Here is a 17969-nt window from a genome sequence, read left to right as displayed (position 1 = left end):
TCACACTCATGGCATACGCTATGAGAAATGATCAGCACACCGTATCAATATTGTAATCACTGAGTCAGTTGTTTATAGTACTTCTCTGCCTGATGTTTCTTGTGGCTATCTCCTACATCTATACATTTTGCAACTCAGATAAACTGTGCAAATAATCTGCCATTCTAAAATGTGTGGTTCTTTCTGGCCTTATAATATACAAATGTGTAGGATGCCAGTGTGGAGATTCTTTCTTTATATTATTTTCTAGACATTTTAGACTTCATACTCACTTGTATCACCTCTCTCTAATTTAAATGTTAGCTCACTGGCAAGGCTACGACAAAGAAAATTCAGTCCATGTTACCTCTTGTTAAGAATTCTCATAATCATAACGAGTCCCATTAAAATTATAAATAATATTGCTTTATTAAATTAATTGTATTAAACTCCTAGAAAGGAATTATATGATTTCAGTTACAGAATTAAATGAAGGAAACTCATTGCTGTCTTTGTAGTTATCTAAATACAGTTAGGAAGAGGCTGTAAGGATTCCAGCTGGTCCAAGTAAAGGCAGGGAAAAGGAAAAGTTCCCTTAAGAGACATAAGGCTCAGAAATATAAAAAGTCCTATAATACAATTAAACTAAAAATTCAGTGATGTGTTGTAAACTGTAACTGCAAGAGTGGACCATATTATTCACCAGTTTCCTTAAAGTTATGAACTGTGAACAGAACAACAATGTAGTTAACACGACAGATCTCAGCTGTTCTTCCTTTCATCCCCTCCCTCTCAAAAAAAAAATAAAATAAAGTTATGAAATCAGCATTACCTGTAAGGACAGGAGGGAAACTTGCCTCCATAAATACTAGAAATTCCCCCGTTCCCATATCTATTATATAAAGTAACTAGCTGTTATAAGTCAGTTTCAAGTACAACAGGTGGTTGAGGCGAAAATCAGAATCCGTTCATAAGAACCGATACTGTAATACAGTAATTTGGAAGAGACAAACAAGTACCCAGAGCAGTGATTAGACATCAGGGCTGCTGTACTATAGATCTGATGTGCCAGTAGAAAATTAAGATGTCTCTACTTCCAAAAATTGAGGACATTCATTTCAATCTTGGGTAATCTAATCTTAGTGCAAAATAGATGCTATGACAGCTTTAGCAAAGAGAGGTGATGCATCTTTATTAAGGCCAAAATCTTGTTCAGTCATCACTGTCACTTCCAGATTCACTCAGCAGCAAGTCATTTCCTAAAATAGAAGATAAAGTCATTGTTTTAGTTCCATTAAACTAAGACTATTTTTCCATCAAGAAAAGTTCTTTCTTCCCCCATCCAGTATCTTCTATTAGGAATTTAACACCAAAACACTGTATAGATTTAAAAACTCATCTGTTGTCTTAACTACTGGAGTGGGAGTCTTAGGGCTACATCACTTATGTGACCTTTGAAAGCCCTGCCTTACTCACACTTAACCCACCAGATTGAATGAGTTTGTGTACGGGAATTAGTGCAAGCAGGCCACAGTGGACTAGCTAGCTTCCCATCCACCTTCTGATACTTGATCAGCAAGGAAGCTGCTGGGGAATGCAGTTTCATTAAAAAAAATAAAACAATAGGATAGGAGTTATTGCTGTCTGCATGTATCTAAATGCCTCTTGGATCTGTTTGAGAGCAAAGCAGTATCCAAATCAAGGTGAGAAGCTGTTTGACACACCTTTTCAAAAAAATAATCAGGCTGTGGAACAAGACAGCAAACAAAAGATCAAAGGAAATATTTATGTATGTTGTCACCAAAAAATTAACCAGAGTTATTTTAAAATGGGACACAAGAAAAGCAACTATCCAGTGCTTGCAACAGCTGTCTATATAACTAACAGAAAATAAGTTCTCCCTGCTATTTCTTTTTTCAACTTGACAAGCAGTTTTTCTCCCACTCCACTCCACCATCTCCCACATATAGGATGAAATTAAAGGGATACTGTCAACAGCAAATCTATATTTTTTTTAAAATGAGTTAGATGCAATTTCAGATACTGCATCAGCCCTTCTGTTCCCCTGCCAGCTTGGTAGTTATGCAACTGCATTTTCCTTTATTTAAAAAAAAAAAAAGGAAACAAGAAAAGAATTTCCCTCCCCTTGTTGCTGGGTGAAATGCCTAAACAAATAGGAAAGTGACTGAGGGGGGAGGGATAGCTCCGTGGTTTGAGCACTGGCCTGCTAAACACAGGGTTGTGAGTTCAATCCTTGAGGGGGCCATTTAGGGGATTTGAGGCAAAGATTAGGGATTGGCCCTGCTTTGAGCAGGGGGTTGGACTAGATGACCTCCTGTGGTCCCTTCCAACCCTGATATTCTATGATTTAATGAAAGCAACTATACACAAAGTACTGTCAAATGCTCCTAACTTTGTCAGTTACGGCAATCTTTAGTATTACTTACGAGGTCATTATAGGGAGATGAGAACAAGGGGTTAGTATAAAGGGGGAGAGGACACGCCTCGATGGGTACCTCCCGATTGGTAGGTCAGAGCTTTTCAGATAAGAGTGACTGAAGTTGATGGGAGTCCCCTTAACAAAGCTTTGTGTTTACACTTCCTTTGTTTTGCACCATGTCCTCGGCAACTTTTATCTCTGGGAATGGTTACAGCATGGCCCTTTGCAGCAGAGCACAGAACACTCTACCCGTGTCCAACATTAACAGTGAAAAACAATTGCTTGTAGTGCAGGAGGAGGATTAAAAGCACCGATGGGATTGGAAGAGTATAAGTATTAGACACAAAATGTACGCCTAACCACTTGGTTATATCATTTGAAATCTTCTGCATTTTATTTTTACATTAAAAAGCAGAGATGGCTAAGAATCTACTCAAATAGAAGTATTATTTCAAAATAAGTATCATTAGGATGGCTACAGTTGTACTTTAAATCACGTAGTTCTCCAAAATATTCTCCTTTACCCCTCTACCCATTTAGTTCCCCAATTGCTGTTCTTGCCTCTTCCCCACAGTCCACTCCAAAAATAGGTCATAGCCATCCACATGCTCACAGCCTTCAAAAGCAGTTATTCCTCAAATAAGCCATCTAATGCTCGCCAAAGACAGTCTCATGAAATCCAAGAGGTTGGAACAAATCTGGAGTTTCATGCCAAGGTGTCCGCAATAAGACAAACTCCCCTCTCCCCTCCCCCCCAAAAAAGAGTGTTTGGAAAAATAACCCTGAAATGAAACCCACCTCCATTTTGTACCCATGCCTCGCAAAGGCCTTTTCATAGTTGCCTCAAACTTTCCAGAAAGATTCTAGCCTGCACGATCCCAGCATAAGAAGTTTCAGATACATTGGCTGGTGCACATGTCAAAAACATGGAGAGCTAACTTCACTCAGGACTCTAAGAAAACACCTACATTACTTAGGCTCAACTGATTTAACAAACAGCAGAAGTAAAGTGGGAAATAATTTCAGGAAAACAGTCCATTTTCACAGTGCTGATGAGCTGGTTGACACTATCAAGATATTAAGTAGGTTTCATTACAGAGTGTGCCATGTACTGGGATATTAATCAGTGGTCCCATACAGTATTTATCTTTTTTTTAAATAAGTTCTTGGAGAAGAGTTAGATTGTCAGCTTTTTGGAGAAGTGACCATCTTTTTGTTCGGTGTTTGTATAGCACCCAGCACAGTGGGGCTGGTCCATGACTGGGGCTCCTAAGTGCTTCTGCAATTGGAATAAAAAAATATCTGGATGAAAATTGCACTACAGGAGTGAGCAAACAAGAGATCTCAGGGATAGCAAGTCATTGGGCATCTTCCTTCATGGAATTTTTAATTTGTTCTCAGTTAGTAATTTCTGTTTAAAAGGAAATTAAACAGAGCAGCTTTTCACTATTTTTTAAATGCAATATTCTCTTGCAGATACCTTAGACCACCCATTTGCAGACCATGCTGTGTCACAAGTTATGGGCCTACATAATCAATTTCAAAAATAGATGAGGAATTATTTTGGGGACAAGGCTCATAGCAAGGAAAGGGCAAAGCCTTTGAGGCCAGGCTACCTAAAAAGGTAGGTTTATACACAGGGCAATATTAAGAGGTAACTATGCTCCAGACATAGACCAGTGCATTTTCAGCATTCTGCAAAGCTTCAGCTGTATGACTTAATGAGAGTGATTTGACTAACCCCCTATGCCCCACCAAATTCTAATTGCCACTACATTTAAGGTAACATTAGGACTGCACATAGTAAAATACCCAAATAGTAAAATACCCACAGTAAAATACCCTCGAGGGCCCCGATTCTGCGGACATGCTCATGCTTAAATATATGCATTTGAGTAGCCCCATTGAAGTCACGCCTCAAATGTGACACAACCACTAAACAGCTTGATCTTAAGATTTGCTGTTTTAAACATTTGTTTATATAAGATACTGTTTCAGATGGAAGAAATTTTTATGCTGGACCCCCTGACTCTGAACTCCAACACCCAGCAGATCTCCCAAGACTCAGAGGCCACAGGCTCCCTGTCTTGCTTCTCTAGCTTTCACTGCTACTTCTCCTCTCCTGCTGTGCTCCTAAACTGCACAGGTGATGCCTCAGGAGCTCAGCAGGAGAGTAGCTGGAGAGCCATGCTCCCCACAGCAGCCAGTGTGCAGTGCCTTTTCATCTCAGCTCACCACCCTATTATGGTGCAGTTCACATTTTAAAGGCATTTGTGGAGAACTGGAGATGGCACAGATCTACAGAGCTGCTTAAAATGTTAAAGTAACAGAGGTAAACTGGATTAGAGCTAAATTTTAAGCAGGTTTATAGCTAAACCAGCATGAAGTTTTAGACCGCTCACAAGGGTCAGAGGATCCACCTCCCTCCCTGCAGAGTTCTTAAGTCCCTACAGGGTTCCTGGGCTCCTTGCTGTGGTTTCGGTATTTCTGCAAGTTTAAGACATCAGGGTGTTTCACTATGACAGTTTTAACTGGTGGCAGCAGCCACCTGTACTTGGGCATAAATCTTTCAATGGGAGCTTTGCAGCTGTGAACTAGACATTAGTCACTTAAGATGGTTCATTTTATTCTCAAAAGTGTTTTTTTTTCCTAAATGTGTGTAAAATGGCAAGTTTGAAAGTATTTTCATGTCTGAGTGAAGGGACTGACGTATACAGAACTTTCTAAAGATAGGCTTCATATTACAATCAGTGTATTTGCTTTAGGCCATGGAAGTTAATGCAAAAAATTTAGTCCTCTTGCACAATAATCAGATGTTTTCAGTCTAATCTTATTCCTGTGAAGGAGGTGGTATATGAAAATAAGGCTTATAAAACCTGATTGTAAGCTTAGCTACGTCATCACAATATACAACTAGCTTGTTACCAATTTTAATTCCTTATAATAGTGAAACACAAGAGGACATACAGATTATGTATGAGATATTTTCACTATAACCAGTGTAAACTGTCAAAAAACTTCAGCATATATCATCACTATGTAAATTAGGGCCTATGACCAAGTTTTTCCAAACTTGTGAGCCTGAAGTTAGGCACTTAATTAAAAGTGTGGCTTTGTTTTCAAACAGCAGCGGTGGGTGCTCATCAATTTTGAAAAATCAGGCCCGGTTTATTTTGGTGCTAAGTTTGAAGACCTTTACCTAGGTGGTTGTTTGCTGCTGTTCAAACCAGTGATACTCTTCTTTCTGGACAACAATATGTATTAAAAAATCCCAGTTGTACTTTAAATATCTTAAGTTTGCCATAATTTTCTTCAAGCAGAACACACTGTGAATTAGTTTTGGTTGCATTAGTTTAGCTTGGTTGGTATTCTCCCATCCCTTCAACATGGAAAAGGTATGAAACATCCTCCATTCCCTACATACATAGGAGGGGACTGGCACCTTGTAGGTTAGAAAGGCCTCCATGAATCACAAGACTTCTGCGTGGATTAGGACAGTGGCTCTCAACCTTTCTAGAGTACTGTACCCCTTTCAGGAGTCTGATTTGTCTTACGTACCCCCAAGTTTCACCTCACTTAAACTACTTGCTTACAAAATCAGACATAAAAATAGAAAAGTATCACAGCACACTATTACTGAAAAATTGCTTACTTTCTCATTTTACCATATAATTTTAAAATAAAATCAACCTGAATATAAATATTGTACTTATATTTTAGTGTATAGCATACAGAGCAGTATACACAGGTCATTGTTTGCATGACATTTTAGTTTGTACTGACTTTGCTAGTGCTTTTTATGTAGCCTGTTGTAAAACTAGACAAATATCTAGATGAGTTGATGTACCTCCTGGAAGACCTCTGCGTATCCCCAGAGGTACATGTATCCCTGGTTGAAAACCACTGGATTAGGATAACCTTCTTTTGTAACTGATTAGTACCAGGACAATATTATTCCAGTATCATCTACTCAGGAAATCATACACATATGTTTTGGGAGTGCCTAAGCAGTTCAAGCATTTTCAACACAAATTACTGTCCTATAGTCCCAATGTATGCAATTGTGAGGAAGCCAGTACGGCCTATGACCTACTTTAAACTGCATCAGCTTTAATTTAATATCTCTGATGGTCAAGTAACTTTTAGCCCAACTTCTAATTCAGAACTCAACTGAACAATCAAACCCCAGCATCTCTTCCCACAATTTTAATTACAATAGAGACATAGTTACAGAGTCTCTGGTTTCCTTTTAGATTCCTAAAGCATGAGATTGTTCTTTTCATAGAGCACTGTCTTCTGTACTTACTTAGTGTATTCATCATATGGCCACCACTCTCTTGAGATTTGTTATGACTGGCATCCATGTCATGGATGGCCTGTTGTGGTGTGGCAGACATAGCAGGCTGTGGCTGCAAGTATGGCATTGACATAGGCAGAGAAGGCTTAGCCCCCTCATCTTCTGAATCACTAGAACTATTTTCACTGCTGGATGAGGAGGAGGATGAACTTCTTGATTCGGACGAACTATCAGAGCTACTCATCTGGTCCATGACACTAGCCTCGGCCTTTAGCTCTGAAAATAAGATGTAGATTAATTAAGAAACAAAGCAAGAGGAGTCTCAGAGTTTAAAGGAGATGGCAACAAGGGAAGTGCTGCACAAGCAAGTGACTGTAGTGAATGTCACAATATTATTACAAGTCATAAGTGACTAAACTGAAAGACATAAGATCCAGGAGTGAAGTGGGGGACACAAGCAACCTGATCACCCTACTTGTATGCCATATTCCTCTCCTCCACTCCTTGCTGTCTTACTTTTAGGCCACATGCTTTTCAGAGCAGAGATGCATTAGGGTTCAGATAAGGCTGCCGGCCAAGGTGCTGCTCCCTACACTTCAGTGGGCAGCACAACCTAACTCGCCCTTAATATCTGCCTCTGATTAGCAAGTCTTATTTTTCAGGCTTTGTTTAACACCTCTACAGATGTCTGACAGGAGTCAATAACTCAATTTAGACTCAGGGGACAGATAGTGAAAAAAGGAATTGGTCAGTGGAACATCTGAAGGTGCAGCAGCAATGGCGTGCAGCAGCAATGGCTGGCAGCAATTTTGGGATTATAAACAACATGTACATGTTTGTCTAGACATTCATTGTTCTCAATCACAAATTAAGCATTGTGGGATACCTGCAGCAATTACCCATATTTTTAAATTACGGAACAGTTTCATTAAATCCTTATTGATTCTTTTTATAGGTCTGGGAAAAATTTAGACTAGCTAGCAGGAAACCATCCAGACCCCAGCACACAATTTACTGTGGCTAAACAAATAAATCTGATTGGCAGCACATAGGGACAGGGCTTTGGGATATGTTAGTCTTGGTGACGCACTCAGAACAGGTTCTAAACAAAACAAACAGACCACGGAGAAAAATTCTCAGGTTTCTCATGCACTTGAGCACCACTTTGTTTCTTTTGCAGCCTTAGGTAGTTTTAATTGCCTTTTTGTGGAGTAAGACACTCTGGTCAAAGTTTGTCTAAATCACAAAGAAAAGACATCCGCATAACGATATATCTGGGGGAAAAAACTGTTTAAAAGAATCCAGAACATCCTTGAGAGCCAATATCAATTCAGATCAATAAAGCTACCACCTGTTAGTGTTCATATAGCAAGCGATTAACACCTGCTTTTCTCCCCCCATCCACTAAAAGGAAAAAGTGTGTCTCCTACTGAATTAAATACAAAGGTTCCTACTGAAACAAAGTCTCCCAAGAACATAGCATATGGCATTGTTCTCAAGGATGGGATTTATGTAAGTGTTCAGTTGTCTCTTACCATTTAGGGAACCACTTCTGCAGGTCTGATCTGATTTAGAAAGTAGGGTGCTATCTGAGTCTCTCTGACTAGGTTTACATGATAATGAACTCATACAAATTTAGAGTTTTATTAAAAACTAAAAGGGTTGTAAAGCATTTTAATCAAAGATTTGCTGTATGCAAAGGACAAAGAACGAGGAGGGACAGGTGGAGTGAGGAAGAAGTGGAGGACTGGCTGATTTGGCTTCAGTGCCACAATCCTACAACTGAATAGCTAAAGACAGCAGCAGTGGGAGGACTCAGTGAGAACTAAAGCAATGCTAATCATGACCTTCATAAGACTAAGGATTGATTTGATTCTCAATCCTATGTGGTTTCAAATACTGTTGGATTACTACTCTTGTCAAGACAGCCATTAAACTTTAGAGAACATTGCCTATGTAACAGCTTCTAGTGCGCACCTCATTCAAAAAAACCCTTGGCCCTATTTATAATGTAAGTCTGCAAAATTTCTGAAATACTAAGTGACACAGTTGCAGTTTACCTCTCTCAATGTCGTCCATAGGAGAAGATGGAGACATCTTTTCTTTTGGTGGAGAATTTTTAACATTGTTTGGAGTCTTACTGGCATTTCGCATTTGCTGCTGTTGCTGCTCAATACGAGATTGAACCTTACTGCTTCCTTCAGCTCTGTATGACAGGGTGAAACATTTTAATTGATTCCGAAGAACAATATTTAAACAAAATAAAAACACACAGTAGTCTAAGCTGTGTGTGAAGCTATTCATTATGTTTTTCTTAACTGTATCACTACAGTTTTAAGTTTCAAAGTACACTATAACAGTGGTTCTCAAACTTTTTAACAAGGTATCCACCAACTGCATTTTGTCTATTTTTGTGACCCACTATTACATATATGCACCCTCCATCCCAGCACACCACAACCATACCTCTGGTTTAGCGCAGCCCAGTACAGAGGGAAGGCCTTGGGAGACAGGAGGCTGGAGAGCGAGCCCACCCCACACTCACTCTGAAGTGGTGGCTCCTGTCCTGTGGGACCTGAACCAGCTGCCTACTCCTGGCGCTGTGACCTGGCACATGGGATCACAGCGCTGTTCAAGTTTGGCCCGATGGCCCTTCCCACACCACCAGGCTTCCCCTCCACACCAATCTGGGAGAAGTGTATATCTGCCTAGGCCAGGGCCCAGTGATTAGTTAATCCAGCCCCTGGATATGGCAACCTATCTAGAACCTTCTTGGGACCCACCATTTGGGAAACACTGCACTACTATACTGGCATATAACAAGATATAGGTGCAGTGAGTACTATTCTTTTGATGTACAATGTCCATTGATGCCATTCATATTGGCCCTTTGACCCGATCCTCTACTATGCTGTTTCACATTTTCTTCAGTCATGCACTAACACTTCATTAGAATTCTAGTGGAAGTGAGTTATATGTGGACATAGCATCAGAATGTGTGTTAATGGGAATTACATACTCAGTAAGAGGAGAATGTGTCCTCAGCATTTTGCTAAACCCTTTCACAAGAATTTATACTATTTTATTTACACAGTTCAAAGTCAGAAAACAGCAGCAAAACAATTTCATTTGTGTAGCAAAAAGCTATTTTCCAAACTTATTATGAGAAAACAGTTATTGTCTCTTGCAGGGATACGCAATGTTTCTGTTCAAAACCTACCCTACTAGCCTAGACTTGAAAGCTATAAAGTCATTTTTTGAGAAAAATAATGACATGCTTTTTCATTCCATCGAACAAGGGTAGGTTTTTGTAAGGACCATGTTTGAAAAAGTGAAATTTTGCTAGAAGCTAAGAATAGTTGGTATGTATCCCAATTTACACTTTCAGCTATTTCTAAGGGCTTGTCTATGTGGTATGTTGGTGCACACCAGCTAGGGTGTAAACTCTAGTGCACACCTGTGCACTAACTGGCCACATTGTCCCATTGTACACTAAAAGTTCTCTACTGTGTGTTGACATAGTCCTGTTTCAAACCCTACTAACTGCATGTGCACTCAGGTACCAGCCCTAAATCATTTTCATAATGAGTTAGGCACATAGCAGTTTCTTTTGTAAACCACCTACCTGGTTTTCTTCACAGTGATGTTACTGCTAAGTTTCTCTAGTCGACATTCTCCAGTGTCATGATTGATAATTAAGATACATTCCTTTAGATAAGGCTTCTTGGAGCCCTTGAAAACTGTTACTGGTGGAGTTGAACCCTATTTAAAAATTGAAAAAATATCTAATTAGCATTATTTCAATAGACTTATTTGTATAAATACAGAATGAGCCTTTACAGTAATGAAAAGTTCATTGTAATTGATCATTTCTAGCCTTTTAAAATCTGTTACCAACTAATTCAAGAGAAACTCAGATTAGTAGTAACTAAGGGTGAAATCCTGGCTCTACTGAAGACACTGGCAGTTTTGTCATTGACTTCAGTGTGGCCTTGATTTCACCCAGCCAGTTTGAAATAAACCAGTAATTGCAATCCAGTTTCTAACAGACAGGCACATGCATCACAAAACTACCACCAAAACTAGAATGCTTGTTGGCAATATCAGAAGAGTAATCCGGGATTACAGGAGATTGAATTCTCCACCCCAGTGGTGGTGCATGCACTCCCACCCCTTTGGGATTGTGCCATAACATCAAGGTAGTGTCAGTGCTGTACTTGTTTTATAGACAGAGAATTTTAGGGTTGTCAATTACAGCATATTTCCAGCACAGTGAATTCACTTAATGTTGCAGAATTACAAAGGTCAGGTAATTATGCTGTATTTTCTGGTGTGATTATTTCTTTCCCAATGCTTTAAAAGCTACATGCATACAATCTTGAAACCAGCAACTGAAAATGCTGAAATGTGAAACGCTTCTATATTCAACATATATGGTGATTCAGTGAGAGAAGCCTCTCCTTTTCCCCATCCCCTAATGATATTCAGCCCTCACCTCAATGTTTGGCAGCGTTATTGTCACCTGTTCACCTTTGCCAACTTCAAGGTCTCCTTCAGAGGATGTATCAATAGATGCAGGCTTGAAGTCATCTACAATTTAAAAAACACCCTGATTTTCATGAGTCCCTTAAATACTGACACACATTTCATAAAATCTAAAGGTGGTGAGCTTGGGAGGCACTTAAAATCAATGACTTAGTATCTTTGCTAGTGCAGCGTCCACCATTCCTTAGCAGATTTTTCCACAAGCCATAGAGCTCACAGTCAAGGTGGTTTGCCTGATATTCAACCTAAATTTCATCAAGTTTTGATGTTGGAGCTCTTAAAAAAAAGTTGAAAGATTTTTATTTTGATTAATAAGGAAAATTTCTCCTGTTCACCTCACATTCAAAATAAATGGCCAAACCAGTTTGCTGATACTTAAAGAAAAACCCTCCAAAAAAAAGCCACAGAATTACTTTTGGGTTGAGACCAACCCTGGAAAATTTCAGCCAAAAAAATGGAAGTTGCAGACAGCTGTGACTAAAAACAGGAAAGTAGACTGGAAATACATATGCAGCCCTAACTATAGCATGCTCTTACTGTATTAAGAGCATCAAAGGCAAAACCATATGCACTAGCAAGGTTGTGGTGGTTATTTTTATTTTTAAGTACATATATTTCTCTCTAAAATGGAATTGTTAAAAGCCACCTTCATATACTTATTTTAATCTCCTTTATCATCAGTCATTCTCAGAAACCTAACAATGTCTCTGTGCGGATATGGATTTCCCCTCTTTGCATGTTTCAAAGAGCTGGAAAATTAGAGATGAACATTAGTTTGTTTCATCAGAGTTGTCAGCCCTCCCAACAAGATCTGCTAATGATTGTTACTCAGCTAGCATAATTTATTTGCAAGGTCCTAAACAAGCTCCAACGGTCTCAAGCTCCTGCTAGCAGCACCTTACAGAGCTGAGCACCACAGTTCTGGTCCTTCTTGTGGTAAGAATGAGACTATGCCAGTCTTCAGTGGATGCTGCTGGGTAATTAGCATTTTGGCCAATCTTTTCAGAAATGGCTGACTAAATAAATGTCCAGTTGACCTACTCGTATGAAGTATAAAAGATAAGATTACAATAACAAAGGCTAGAGAAAAATATGGCTTTTCTGTTTATTTTGTGCATTTGACAGCACTGTCAGGTTTGCCGATTTCCTTGCATCTTTCTTCGCAGAGTGACAGGGAAGAGAAACATTTTGAAACAGAAAAAAGGGCTTGTAAAACCACAAAAGTCAACAGGAAAACTTAAGGGCAGGTGTAGTACTAGAGCCTATTTTTACTTATTTTTTAAAAATACTGAACAGATTGCAAGTTACAGCACCTCTTTAAATCCACTCACAGCTTTTAGATTCCTCTCACACCCTCCTCCCCAAAGATGTGGTCAATTCTATTAAATAGGATTCCATTTGCTCACAGAATATACATTATCCATCTCATCTCACTGTATGAGAGAATACAGGATAATCTCCAGAGAACATGTGAGACACCAAACCTTGGGGATCATTCTATAAATAAATGAGACAGCAGAACAAAAATTGCAGCCCTAAATTATCAGAACCATAATCCTAACAGCATTTGTTTCCTAGATACCTTCAGAACCTGTGAGAACACACCTCCAAGGATAGTAGTTATTATGTACTCAGGAAGGGCACACTAGCTTTGAGAGCAATATTGCCTTTAATCTTTGATTGTTGAGAGCCCTGCCATGGCCAGGGGCAGAGCTTCACCCAAAACTCAGATTTTTGTAGCATTGTGCCAAGACACTATTGTTTCCCAAAATGCACCTTAATGTATGGTACATGAATTTAGTACACATAAAAGGAAGAACTAGATGAAGAACGCAGGCACTGTGTGAACTTCACCCCAAACTTTACCAGCAACACACCTGCTCATTAGTCTTGCTCGGAGTCTCTCATGAGCAATAACTGCAACCTGCTGTGAACTGTATGGTTTTATATTCAAGACATTGGATTAGGATTTAAGAGACCTAGGTTCAATTCCCAGCTCTGCCACAGACTCCCTGTATAACCTCACAAATGTCGCTTCATCTTTCTGTGCCTCAGTTCTACATCTCATGGTTCTATGTTCAATCCCTTTCTCTGATTCTTTCTGTTCTCATTTGGACTGTCAGCTCTATAGGGTAGGAATGGTTTCTTACCAAATGTACCTTTCTGCACAGCGTCTACCTCAATGGGGCCTTGATGTTAGTCAGAAGCTCTAGGTGTTACCATAATACAAACAAAGAATGCAGTAGTTTTGCCACATTTGATTCCTATCCAAAGCCCTCCCCCTGTGCCCTCCGCGCTCTCCATGCTGCATCATGCCAACATTTTCAAAAGCAAGTTCAGAAAGATCCAACATGCTCTCCTTCTGCCCCATCACCATCTTCTCTTTCTCCCAGTCACAACAGCAGCCTGCTCCCCTACTCTCACCCCACCAGAAGCCCCAATGACTTCATCTCCTCAACTCCTGATCTACCCTATCTTCACTCTCAACCTCTCACTCTTCACAGGCTCATCCTCACAACAGGAAAATGCCAGGGTAAGGGAGATAAAAAAAACCCCAAGCCACCACCCTCTGCATCTGCCTCTCCATTTACTGCCCCATCTCTCAACCCAAAGATGGAGCCATCTGCAATCACTATTTCAAGTTCATCTCCTTCAGCTCTATCTGCCAGCATAGAGAGTACTTGTACAACATAGATAGACAAGTGTAGAGACTACAGGGGTATCAGGAGGGGTGCTGATTTCCTCTAAGGTATGATCAGCCGGGCAATGCCATATCTGCAGGGGTGGGGAGTTATAAGGGTGCCAAGGGGGGATGCTGATTTTTCCTGGAGTATGGCCAGCTAGCCAGCGCCACACCCATAGGAGATGAGGATAGGGAATCACAGGGGTGCCGTGCCCCGCCACGGAGGTGCCGGGGGTATGCCCAGCCAGGCGGTGCCGTGCCCCGCCAGGGATGTGCCGGGGGTGCCAGGAGGACTCTGAGCTCCCCGGGTATGACCAGCCAGGCAGTGCCATGCCCCGGGGGAGGGGTCACAGGGGTGCCAGGGGGTATGACCAGCCAGACGGTGCCATGCCCCGGGGGGGGGGCCACAGGGGTGCCGGGGGGTATGACCAGCCAGACGGTGCCATGCCCCGGGGGGGGGGCCACAGGGGTGCCGGGGGGCATGACCAGCCAGGCGGTGCCATGCCCCGGGGGGGGGGCCACAGGGGTGCCGGGGGGCATGACCAGCCAGGCGGTGCCATGCCCCGGGGGGGGGGGCCAGAGGGGTGCCGGGGGGCATGACCAGCCAGGCGGTGCCATGCCCCGGGGGGGGGGCCAGAGGGGTGCCGGGGGGCATGACCAGCCAGGCGGTGCCATGCCCCGGGGGGGGAGGCCACAGGGGTGCCGGGGGGCATGACCAGCCAGGCGGTGCCATGCCCCGGGGGGGGGAGGCCACAGGGGTGCCGGGGGGCATGACCAGCCAGGCGGTGCCATGCCCCGGGGGGGGGAGGCCACAGGGGTGCCGGGGGGCATGACCAGCCAGGCGGTGCCATGCCCCGGGGGGGGGGGGAGGCCACAGGGGTGCCGGGGGGCATGACCAGCCAGGCGGTGCCATGCCCCGGGGGGGGGGGGAGGCCACAGGGGTGCCGGGGGGCATGACCAGCCAGGCGGTGCCATGCCCCGGGGGGGGGGGGAGGCCACAGGGGTGCCGGGGGGCATGACCAGCCAGGCGGTGCCATGCCCCGGGGGGGGGGGGAGGCCACAGGGGTGCCGGGGGGCATGACCAGCCAGGCGGTGCCATGCCCCGGGGGGGGGGGGAGGCCACAGGGGTGCCGGAGGGCATGACCAGCCAGGCGGTGCCATGCCCCGGGGGGGGGGGGAGGCCACAGGGGTGCCGGGGGGCATGACCAGCCAGGCGGTGCCATGCCCCGGGGGGGGGGGGAGGCCACAGGGGTGCCGGGGGGCATGACCAGCCAGGCGGTGCCATGCCCCGGGGGGGGGGGGAGGCCACAGGGGTGCCGGGGGGCATGACCAGCCAGGCGGTGCCATGCCCCGGGGGGGGGGGGAGGCCACAGGGGTGCCGGGGGGCATGACCAGCCAGGCGGTGCCATGCCCCGGGGGGGGGGGGAGGCCACAGGGGTGCCGGGGGGCATGACCAGCCAGGCGGTGCCATGCCCCGGGGGGGGGGGAGGCCACAGGGGTGCCGGGGGGCATGACCAGCCAGGCGGTGCCATGCCCCGGGAGGGGGGGGAGGCCACAGGGGTGCCGGGGGGCATGACCAGCCAGGCGGTGCCATGCCCCGGGGGGGGGAGGCCACAGGGGTGCCGGGGGGCATGACCAGCCAGGCGGTGCCATGCCCCGGGGGGGGGGGGGGAGGCCACAGGGGTGCCGGAGGGCATGGCCAGCCAGGCGGTGCCATGCCCCGGGGGGGGGGGGGGGAGGCCACAGGGGTGCCGGAGGGCATGACCAGCCAGGCGGTGCCATGCCCCGGGGGGGGGGGGGAGGCCACAGGGGTGCCGGAGGGCATGACCAGCCAGGCGGTGCCATGCCCCGGGGGGGGGGGGGGAGGCCACAGGGGTGCCGGAGGGCATGACCAGCCAGGCGGTGCCATGCCCCGGGGGGGGGGGGGGGGAGGCCACAGGGGTGCCGGAGGGCATGACCAGCCAGGCGGTGCCATGCCCCGGGGGGGGGGGGGGGAGGCCACAGGGGTGCCGGAGGGCATGACCTGCCAGGCGGTGCCATGCCCCGGGGGGGGGGGGAGGCCACAGGGGTGCCGGAGGGCATGACCAGCCAGGCGGTGCCATGCCCCGGGGGGGGGGGGGGGAGGCCACAGGGGTGCCGGAGGGCATGACCAGCCAGGCGGTGCCATGCCCCGGGGGGGGGGGGGGCCACAGGGGTGCCGGAGGGCATGACCAGCCAGGCGGTGCCATGCCCCGGGGGGGGGGGGGGAGGCCACAGGGGTGCCGGAGGGCATGACCAGCCAGGCGGTGCCATGCCCCGGGGGGGGGGGGAGGCCACAGGGGTGCCGGAGGGCATGACCAGCCAGGCGGTGCCATGCCCCGGGGGGGGGGGGAGGCCACAGGGGTGCCGGAGGGCATGACCAGCCAGGCGGTGCCATGCCCCGGGGGGGGGGGGGAGGCCACAGGGTTGCCGGAGGGCATGACCAGCCAGGCGGTGCCATGCCCCGGGGGGGGAGGTCACAGGGGTGCCGGAGGGCATGACCAGCCAGGCGGTGCCATGCCCCGGGGGGGGGAGGCCACAGGGGTGCCGGAGGGCATGACCAGCCAGGCGGTGCCATGCCCCGGGGGGGGGAGGCCACAGGGGTGCCGGGGGGCATGACCAGCCAGGCGGTGCCATGCCCCGGGGGGGGGGGGGAGGCCACAGGGGTGCCGGAGGGCATGACCAGCCAGGCGGTGCCATGCCCCGGGGGGGGAGGTCACAGGGGTGCCGGAGGGCATGACCAGCCAGGCGGTGCCATGCCCCGGGGGGGGAGGCCACAGGGGTGCCGGAGGGCATGACCAGCCAGGCGGTGCCATGCCCCGGGGGGGGAGGCCACAGGGGTGCCGGAGGGCATGACCAGCCAGGCGGTGCCATGCCCCGGGGGGGGGAGGTCACAGGGGTGCCGGGGGGCATGACCAGCCAGGCGGTGCCATGCCCCGGGGGGGGGAGGTCACAGGGGTGCCGGGGGGCATGACCAGCCAGGCGGTGCCATGCCCCGGGGGGGGGAGGTCACAGGGGTGCCGGGGGGCATGACCAGCCAGGCGGTGCCATGCCCCGGGGGGGGGAGGTCACAGGGGTGCCGGGGGGCATGACCAGCCAGGCGGTGCCATGCCCCGGGGGGGGGAGGTCACAGGGGTGCCGGGGGGCATGACCAGCCAGGCGGTGCCATGCCCCGGGGGGGGGAGGTCACAGGGGTGCCGGGGGGCATGACCAGCCAGGCGGTGCCATGCCCCGGGGGGGGGAGGTCACAGGGGTGCCGGGGGGCATGACCAGCCAGGCGGTGCCATGCCCCGGGGGGGGAGGTCACAGGGGTGCCGGGGGGCATGACCAGCCAGGCAGTGCCATGCCCCGGGGGGGGGAGGTCACAGGGGTGCCGGGGGGCATGACCAGCCAGGCGGTGCCATGCCCCGGGGGGGGGAGGTCACAGGGGTGCCGGGGGGACTCTGAGCTCCCCGGGTGTGACCAGCCAGGCGGTATCAGGCCCGGGGGGGTTACAGGGGGGTGCTGATCTCCCCAAGGTACGACCAGTCAGGCCAGGAGAGGGGGGGGGGGGGAATGCTGAGCTCCCCTGGGAATGACCAGCCAGGCCCACGGGCGCGGGGGCAGCTGATTCACTCCGCGAGGGTCAAGCACCCAGCGCCCACACCCGCTGCCCCCCGTCCAGCGCGGCGGGAGACCCCATCACGGGGCAGCGCAGGCCGCTACCCGGCCCCCACTCACAGCGGACGGTGTGGAAGGCGCAGCGCGGCTGCTTCTCAAAGCTCTCGCCCAACTTCAGCACACGCTCCTTGGGATCGAAGAGCTGAGGGGCCGCCCCGTTCATAGCGGCTCCCCGCGCCGCCTCACACCATCGGGACGCCGCGCAGCCCCCGCCGCCGCGCAACATCCCCTCACCGCCGGGGGGCGGGGCGCCGCCTCGCACCGGCCACGCCCACCCAGCCCCCCGACTGGCTGCTGCTTCTTAGCTCCGCCCTTCCCACACCTTCGTCACTCGCGGGACAGAGGCT

The 17969-nt window shown here is 48.0% G+C and overlaps 1 protein-coding gene across 1 annotated transcript; it reads right to left on the bottom strand.

Moving 5' to 3' along the window:
* Positions 1–282: 282 nt before the first annotated feature.
* Positions 283–17885, bottom strand: EAF2 (ELL associated factor 2). Its single transcript, XM_074966774.1, has 6 exons — positions 17683–17885; positions 11212–11306; positions 10342–10478; positions 8777–8922; positions 6726–6992; positions 283–1238 (listed from the first exon to the last, which is right to left on the bottom strand). Exons 1-6 carry the CDS (start codon positions 17846–17848, stop codon positions 1192–1194), a joined length of 858 nt encoding a protein of 285 aa, XP_074822875.1. The 5' UTR covers positions 17849–17885; the 3' UTR covers positions 283–1191.
* Positions 17886–17969: the final 84 nt, after the last annotated feature.

Source organism: Natator depressus, chromosome 11 (assembly GCF_965152275.1).
Source record: "Natator depressus isolate rNatDep1 chromosome 11, rNatDep2.hap1, whole genome shotgun sequence".
Classification (NCBI taxonomy): Eukaryota; Metazoa; Chordata; order Testudines; family Cheloniidae; genus Natator; species Natator depressus.
This window is presented reverse-complemented; position numbering and strand designations above follow the sequence as displayed.